The sequence below is a fragment of the Tursiops truncatus genome, chromosome 3 (assembly GCF_011762595.2).
Source record: "Tursiops truncatus isolate mTurTru1 chromosome 3, mTurTru1.mat.Y, whole genome shotgun sequence".
NCBI classification, from domain to species: domain Eukaryota; kingdom Metazoa; phylum Chordata; class Mammalia; order Artiodactyla; family Delphinidae; genus Tursiops; species Tursiops truncatus.
In genome coordinates this window covers 109,090,037-109,098,487 of record NC_047036.1, presented here as the reverse complement: position 1 = coordinate 109,098,487, position 8,451 = coordinate 109,090,037, and the positions used below count along the sequence as shown (strand labels likewise).

At 55.0% G+C, this 8,451-nt stretch overlaps 1 protein-coding gene across 1 annotated transcript; it reads right to left on the bottom strand.

Moving 5' to 3' along the window:
- Positions 1–571: 571 nt before the first annotated feature.
- CSF2 (colony stimulating factor 2) lies at positions 572–3,168 on the bottom strand. Its single transcript, XM_033853142.2, has 4 exons — positions 2,777–3,168; positions 2,635–2,676; positions 1,774–1,899; positions 572–1,004 (listed from the first exon to the last, which is right to left on the bottom strand). Exons 1-4 carry the CDS (start codon positions 2,933–2,935, stop codon positions 897–899), a joined length of 435 nt encoding a protein of 144 aa, XP_033709033.1. The 5' UTR covers positions 2,936–3,168; the 3' UTR covers positions 572–896.
- Between the last annotated feature and the right edge of the window lie 5,283 nt (positions 3,169–8,451).

Here is an 8,451-nt window from a genome sequence, read left to right as displayed (position 1 = left end):
TCTCAAAGATTAAGATCACTCATCTTGGGGAAAGTTTGGTAAATATACTGAGCTCTGACCCCTGTGGTTTGGTTTCTTTTTCCCTGAACAGCTAGTCTATCTGCTGGTTCACCTTGGGAGTGGCTGAAGCCCCGAGTGTGAGGGACAGGGCATGGCCACAGGGTCCAGGCCTCTGGAGGGCACAGGTGTTTTGCCCATTCAGCCAGTGACCAGCCAAGCCCAGGAACCCCCCGCCTGCCCAGGAAGGGTGATCCCCCTTTTCTGGAGCAAGATTCCCACTGTCTGGGTTACTTGGACTTCCAAGTGAACCTGGAAACCTCTCTCTGGGGTGGGAGCCTTTGAGCATCCACGGAAGCATGTCCAGATGTGCAGAATGTTACACCCAGGAGGGCTGTCACCTCCCCTGTGCTCTGACAGCACTGCCTGTCCAATTGTGCCTGATCTGCTGCAGGCCCCTGTTCCCTGCCCCAACTCCCAGCTTCCTCCCCTCCCTGACCTGGGTAAAGGAGAGCACCTTGAGCATTCGCTCATGGTAGAAAACAAACTGAAAAACTGCACAAATAAAAACAGGTTTTTAATAATTTATTATTATGGTAAAACATCTTGAATAAATATGGGGTATGAAATAAAATAAATAAATAAATAAATATTAAAATACATAAATATATAAATAAATATTACTGATCCCTGCCAGTGTAAAACATCTCCTGTTTCCCCTACCACACCCGTATCAGGGTCAACATGACCCAGAGCAAGTCTGTGCTCCCTACAGCCCTGGCCCACCCTGTGGTCCCTCCAGGGTGAAGATCCTGAGTTTTGTTTGGCTCTTTGTGGATGGGAGGGCAGCGATCTGTGAGGTAAGCTCCCAGGCTGGCTTCTGGCCCGTCTGGCCTGCTTCACTTCTGGACTGCCTCCCAGCAGTCAAAGGGGATGGTAAAAAGAAAATCCTTCAGGTTCTCTTTGAAACTTTTAAAGGTGATAATCTGGGTTTCACAAGAAGTTTCCTTAAGAAAGAAAAGAAAAAATATATAAGTTGAGTCCAGGCACGAGTGGATAATGTGGGGGAAGCATCAGCATGTTTCTGTGCTACGTCTTAGAACTCAGAGGCCAGAAGGCCTGTCTGGGGCCCACCTGCTGACCTGGGTCAGGTGACATGCTGCCACCCATGTGTCACCCAAAAGGTGCACAGCTCTGTCAATGGCAGCCGGGGCCAGGGGCCTGATAAAGTGCAAGCCGGAGGCTGGTCTGCTGGGCAGCTGGGCCACTGCCTCTTTGGTCCCAGGCCAGGGCACAGCAGTTGGGCCCAGGCCGTCTCTAGGAGCCCAGAAGGGGCAGGAGTCAAGGCCACAGGCCTCACTCTTTTCCCACCGGAAAGGAATGTTTGGGGCCTTTTTCCATTTCAGGTAAGCTTTCCTCCTTGCTCCCGTGCAATCCAGGCATCCCAGGAGGGGCCAGGGGAAAGTGCTTTTAGGAGGCGGCACTTGGGCCCCAGAACTTCCTCTGGGCCTTAGGCAGGTCTTGAGTTTCCTTGTATTTGCCTCACCTCTGACCTCATTAATGGTAATAATAAAGATAGTAGCAGCTCCCACTAGGGAGTCCAGGGTTTTAACTCCTAGAGTTGCTCCCTCTCAGGAGGGGCTAGTCATTAAAAATCTGTGGACTCAGAAACCCTTTGGGGTCGTGAACACCCACAGCCAAAGGTCTCTCCCCAACCATTCCTCCACCCTCCTAGAATGAGACCTTCCCGCTTGGGGACCTGATGTGGGCACTTACCTGAGTGGGGGGGCAGTGCTGCTTGTAGTGGCTGGCCATCATGGTCAAGGGGCCCTCGAGACTAGTGAGGCTGCCCCGCAGGCCCTGCTTGTACAGCTCCAGGCGAGTCTGCAGGCATGTCGGCTCCTGGGGGAAATGTCCATTCTTTGGTGAGCAGTGGCCAAGTGTGCTCTGGTAGGCACAGGACATCCTCCCCATCACTCCTTCCTGTTCTCATCCCTATCTACCAAGAGCAGGGCCTGGGAGGGGCACAGGACTATTCTTGACTAATCTCAGGCTGGACCCGGTTATACACACTGCCCTGTCCCCCTGTCCACTGCAGGCATGAGTCTGACTCGTCCTCACCACTCAGCTCAGGCCATTCCCAGCCAATACAGCCACATTCCCTTGGCCTGGCATCTCAAGAGGGTCCCAGTCTCCAGAAAAAAGAGGTCACTGTCCTCCCAGCATTCAGGGGGAAGGAGGAGGGGACCCTCGCCCAGACCTGCTGTGTGAGCAAAGTTTGTTCCTGAAATCCTTCTGTGCCCGTCAGTAGCCAGCACCGTGTCCACAGGGCTTGGTCTCAGGCCACAGTGAGTGCCCCATGTCCACATCCCCTGTCTCATGACATAACTCCCACTTACCCACCTGTCCCCTGGTGACCCCTAGCCCCTTGAATGCTAGGTCTGTCCATGGCTGGTCAGCTAGTAAAGAAGCTCACACGACTGCCACAGGGGCAAAGCCAGTGGCCTCCTGAGCAGCCCTCCTTCTGGCAACCAGCTGACTGGAGAGAAAGTGGACAACCCTGTGACAGTCCATCTAAAATGGAGTCACTCCCCAGGGCCGAGGCCTTTGAGAAGTTGTGTCAGAGAGGTATCTTACCTGGGAGTCAAACATTTCAGAGATGACTTCTGTTGTTTCATCCTGTAGAAAAGGAAAATGTTGTGTTATCAAGCTGACAGGCATGCCAGGGCCAGGCCAGCGAGGTGACCCAGGCACGGCCTGTGCTCCCTCCCTCACTCACCATCACAGCAGCAGTGTCTTTACTGTGGTTCAGAATGCTCAGGGCTTCCTTGATGGCATCCACATGCTGCCAGGGCCGGGTGGCAGGGCTGGGTGGGTGGGTGGGTGCGGAGGTGCTGCAGACCACAGTGCTCAGGAGAAGCAGGTTCTGCAGCCACATCCTCCTTAGGACTTTAGCCTTTCTCTCTGAGCACTGGGCTCACTGGCAAAAGAGCTCTTATATACACAGTTAGAGGAAATGATTAATGGTGACCACAAAACACCAGGGAGGCGGGGGAACTACCTGAACTGTGGAATCTCCTGGCCCTTATCGGCTACACATGGAAAGGTGAGCCTTTCCCCAAGGTGGTCAGCCTTGGGGGTTTTCGTTAATGAGTCTTTCCAAGAATTGGCAGCCCACCTGCCCGCCTTCTTGAGCATTCTCCAGCCCTCCTGGGCAGTCTGACCTGCCAAGTCTTCCCCCTCCCTCTGAGGGGCCTCTGGGCACAGCATGGACTTCCTGGCCTGAAGTGGCTGGGGGGCAGGGCCTGGGAGACATTGAATCGAGCTCCTACCCCCGCCCTCCTCCCCGGCTTCCCATCCTGACTGTTATCCCAAGAGACCTTTGGGCCGGCTGTGCCACACTGGGGCCCATTCCAACTCCAGCCTCCCCTTCTCTTCCTAGAGCCCGTAGCTGTGGCCACAGTGAGATATGAGTGTGAGGAGGACTCTCACAGTCCTGCCCCACTGTCCACCTAGGCAGATTCCAGCCAAATGACATAGTCCTGCGACAGCTCACCTCATCTCGCACCAAGGACCCAGAGCAGTCAGCAAGCTGTTCCCAGCCAGGAACCTCTGCCCCACAGCCCCTGTGAGCTGAGGGAATGACAACCATGTACAAGTCCAGCCAGCAAGATCCAGAACATTCCTCCATGGTAAGATCTCATCTAACAGCAACAATCCTGGTTTACACAGCCATATTCAGCTCCCAAGCTGCAGAAGTGAGTTGGGGCTCTCAGTGGGGGGTGGGTCAGGGTTATGAGTTCAAATCCTGCTTCCAACTCCACCTTGCTGAGTGACTCTTCCCTTGAATTATGTGAACCTCGCTTCCCTCTGCAGAGCAGACTGGCCCCTCTGAGGTGGGCACTGTGCTGCTAGCTACAGCCTCTGGCAGGCATTAGGCACCAACAGGGTCATGGCTGCATCCACAGGAGGTACAGGGGACAATGGCTTTTCAACCAAGGTCTTCTGGGCTTAGCTTCCTATGTGGCCCCTGCCCCAGCCCACCTCCAGCTCCAGAGGCCTCCCTCTGGAACAGAAACTGCTTCTGGAAAAGTCACAGGCTCTTGAGGGGCTGACAAGTGTTTGATTTTCACAATGGACTTTGGAGAGCACAGCACGAGTTGGTGTTTACTTCCCCATGTCATGAGTTTTGTGGTCGAAGGGATATGGGTCCACACACTTACGTTTCTGAGTGTCTGTGTGCCAGGGTGGTTGATGTCTGTACTTAGAGATGTGTCAGGAGGGGAGGATGTTTTACATGAGGTACATCTGTGTGAGCCCCCATGCCTCTGCAGGTGCCCTTCTGATATAGGAGAAGCTCCCCACACTGGGAGCTTCTGGGCCCCAGAGGGTGATTTAACCTAGATTGATGGGGTCAGACATAAGTGAGGACATGCTGCTGAGCTCAAGTGGACAGCCCTGGGAAGCAGGTAGAACTCATGGTTTGAGTACTGTGGCCCGAGCCTGCAGCCCTGGCAAGTTTCACTGCCTAGCAGGAGGGTTGTTGCCCTTGTACAGGGAAACCAGGCCTCAGTCCTCCAGACCCCACTGGAGTCCCTGCCAGGATCTGGGGCACACCGTGAGGCCAGCCCTACCCTTCTGAGCCTGATGGGACATTCCTAGGTGGCCAGGCTGGGGGTGAGAGTGTGGCATGTCAAGGCCCTGGCCCTTCCTCTACCTTTTCCATGGAACCTCTGCTCAGCCCCTACCAGGAAGCACTCAGCGGGGAACAGAGGGTCAAGGACACTGGGTGAAGATGCCACACAGAGTGGAGGTCTGTGTCAGACAGTGCCCTGGAGGCTGTGTGGTGGAGGATGGGGGCCACAGGCTATATGGAGACTGGCCCAGACACTGGCCGTCACTCCCCTCTCATCCTTTCTTTACAAAAGGGAGACAGAGGTGGGAAGAGGGAGGCACCCAGTCAGCCAAAACAGAAAGTATCCCCTTATGCAGCCCAGAACTCCCTTGTTAGGGAGTTGTTACCTGCAAAGTGGGCCTTCACCTCCTTGCGGAGATAAACTAACTGGGACCCAGAGGTGGAAGTAACAATCCACAGTCATGCAGTGAGAAGTGGCAAAGCTTGAAGGCAGGCTCCAGCCCTGCGTCCAGCACAAAGGCAGCTGCTGTACCCCTGGCACTGCACAGGGGACTTGGCACACTCTCGCTAAGACGTGGCCTGAGGGAGCAGGATGAGTGTGTGTTTAGGGAGAGGGAGTTATGAGTTGATGGCCCCAGGGCTGAGAGGAGAGAGCCCCAAGGACCCCTCCGGTCATCCCAGAAACTTTGTGGGCCACCTCCCTCCCCTTCCCCACAGTTCACTGACCCCTTTATCACTACTCCTGCTGGGCCCTCAGTCTGAGTCCTGGGAGGGGGACTGTCACCCTTGTGAGGGGCTGGGGGGCCTTTGGGGGAGGTGCTGGAAGGAGGTGGGGGGCTCTCTCCAGAGGCAGAGGTACATGACAGGGAGCTCGGGGCTCAAGGCCACGGCCCTCTGGGACCTGAAGAACAGAACTGGAAACAGGAGACACACCTGCCCAAACAGGGCTGCAGGGAGAGTCTGAGGGAGCCCTGACACTTCAGAAAAGTCCTGAAGGAAGGTCGTTCCAGAACCAACCATCTTGCCCAGAATAGAAAGCTTGCATCTGCAACCTTAACTGGCCCATCAGCTCCAGAGGGACTGGTGAGGGAGCTGGGCCAGGGTCCCCAGGCTCCCACCCAGCACCTTTGCCTGGACAAACATAGAGGGCAGTGAGGGGCATCCTCAGGACTTTGGAAGTAGTAAAGGCTTCTGGTAATGATTTCTCTCCCTTTTAATTTTTAATGAAGCCTCCAGTGGTTTTTTTCTTTTAATCCCAAGGAGGCAGATGAAGGCAGCAGCCCCTTCTAGCTATCTGGTGACACTCCTAGCTGGGGATGAGCTTAAGGGATAGAGATTCACAGGTGGGGAATGCATTTCCAACCCTGGAGGAAGTCCTCTGGGCGGGTGGGAGGCATAGGTTGGGGGAGGGCAGGCCTGGTGCACACCCACCCTTGGAGTGTCATTTCCTGAGTGTACAGTTGTTGGATCCTGGGAAACAGCAAGGAAGCAACAAGAACCAAGGAGTGAAGTGAAGACATCTCATTATCCTTGGCTCCGCCTTAAAGTTGGCACCCCTGGGCACTACCCAAGGCCTGGCCCGCTCTGTGCAGTGCTCTGGTGCTGGGAACTTCCTCTTCACCAATGACTTCCAGATGTCTTGTGCCATGACTTCTCTCCTACCTTTGGGCCCATGTGGCCACAACTGAGTCTTCTGGCCTCTCAAACTTGCCACATCCAGTCCAGTCTGGACTGGCTCCCCAAACCTCTCTGAGACCTTGGGTCTCCCCCATCACAGCAAGTGGCCTTGCTGTCCACCCAGCTGCCTGAACCAGAACCCCGATGTCAGAGGTTCCTCACTCACCTCCCACCCCCAACCCACACACCCAGTGAGTCCCCTCAAGGCCTTCTCTTAACTTGCTTCACTCTCATTTCATGACCGCCCCCTCCTGGCTCATTCTCTGTGCACATCTTGGTTGGTACCCTTAACACTGTGCCCATGAGTCTGGGCCTTGTCCTCCCTACCACCTACCCAACATGAGCACCAGAAGTGAGCTCTGAGTGCAGGGGCCTGTCAGGTCAGCCACACCTCCAGCTCCCTGGAAGCTGGGCTATATGGATGTAGAGTCCACCCACACATGGTTGGGGGTTAACCACCCTCAGGTCCTCCCAGACCAATCAGGATTCGCCAGTGCCAGCGGTCTGGGGATACCCAGAGAGCAGGACAAGAATTGCTCTTCTGGACATCCTGGCCTTTTTGAGGTGCATCTCTGGAGACTTAGATGAGATGCAGGAAGGCTCCAACTGGAGCTGCAACCACAAAGGTCAAAGATGTAGCTTTGTGTGTATGGTATGGCCTGAGGTGACCAGAAACCTCTCTCAGGAAGGACGAGCCATTCACTGGGTTCTCCTGAGGGTGATGCAGGACCTCATGAGCCCTGAATCTGGGTGGTGGTTGGGCTCACCACCTCACCACATCTGTCCAGAAAGATGCTATCTAGGTCTGCAGCTGGGCAAAGGGTAGCTATCCCTGAAAATTCCAGTAAGGCTGAGTCTCTGCCCAGTTTGGGCTTTAGAAACCTCCCAAAGTGGTGGGGAGAGGAGAAGAAAGGTTGAAGCACTACCTCCTCCCTGGGAGGATTCCCCCACAAAGTTTCCTGGGACAAGCAACAATTTCCTCTGTGAGGCAGAAATAATTAAACCCATTGTACAGATGAGGGAGTTGAGGATCAGGGAGAAGGAACTTTCTTGGGCTACCCAGGGATCAGCGGTAGAGAGTCCAAGCCTGAGACATAGAGATGCCTGGATGGTAGGCTCTGCTGGGGAAATTGTGCCTTTGGCTCCCAGGACTTCCTGGGGACAGTAACAGGACACTCTAGCTTCCCTGCCCACACCTGGAGGAGTCTCCCTTTACAGCTGCCCTGAGGGGGACATCCCTCTGCTGGTCTACCCAGGTGACCAGCATTTCCTGGCTTTCTGATCCCTGAGTTAGAAGACATCAGGGGAGCAGGAACAGATACGGGTTCAAATCCCATCTCTGTCATCAATGATAGTGTGGACTGGGTGGGCCACTGGTCTCCTGGTCCTCAGGTCCCCAGGGAAGACAAGGGGTGGCAGGCCCAGGGAGGGTGAGATCAGCTGAGATGCCTGTGCAGAGGTCCCATGGGACGTGAGAAACTCAGGCCCATTTCCTTCCCCTTCATAACTTCCCCTGTGAAAAAGATTCCGGGGACGCCACAAGCCCCTAATTTTCCCCAGAGTCAGTGGGAGGGACACCCATAGGAAACCCCTTCCAGAGGGTTTTCTCCTGACCCTGTGGGAAATGTGCCAAAAAGGAGTCACACTGCCCATGTAGGTCCTCACCCCCCACCCTCGCCTTAGCTCACCCACTCGATGTTATCGCTGTCACTTTCCATGCCATGCAATCTAGGAATGCCTGCCCATGTCACGACCTCAGCCCTGATGTCATCTTTCCAGAAGAAAGATGTATGGCTCCCCACAAACCTCACTGCCAAACCCATGGACTCCTATCCTTCACGTGCCAACTTCAATGCCCATAGGCCACCCTGCTGGTGTGGACCTCTCCTTGTGGCTCCTGCTCCTCCTTTCCTACTCTCCAAGGACCACTGGCCACTGGCCAGTCTCTCGCCCAGCTATCATGCCTCTGGCCCCTGAACACTGCTGTCCTGGCCTTCAGCTCTTCTTCCCGAATAACACTCTGTGGCCTTAGCCATCACGTGAATGGGGACTGCTCCCGGTCTGTGTCCTACACACGTAGCCTCTGAACCGTCGAACCCTCCTGTGGGCCCTTAGACCCTGCAGACCTGCTTTTTCATCCC

Excerpts from the sequence above, each read along its gene's own strand:
- CSF2 (XM_033853142.2), bottom strand. The coding sequence starts at position 2,935 with ATGTGGCTGCAGAACCTGCTTCTCCTGAGCACTGTGGTCTGCAGCACC. Across the intron at positions 1,900-2,634 it reads CTGAAATGTTTGACTCCCAG|GAGCCGACATGCCTGCAGAC; the intron begins GTAAGATACCTC and ends CATTTCCCCCAG. Across the intron at positions 1,005-1,773 it reads AGCACTGCCCCCCCACTCAG|GAAACTTCTTGTGAAACCCA; the intron begins GTAAGTGCCCAC and ends TTCTTTCTTAAG.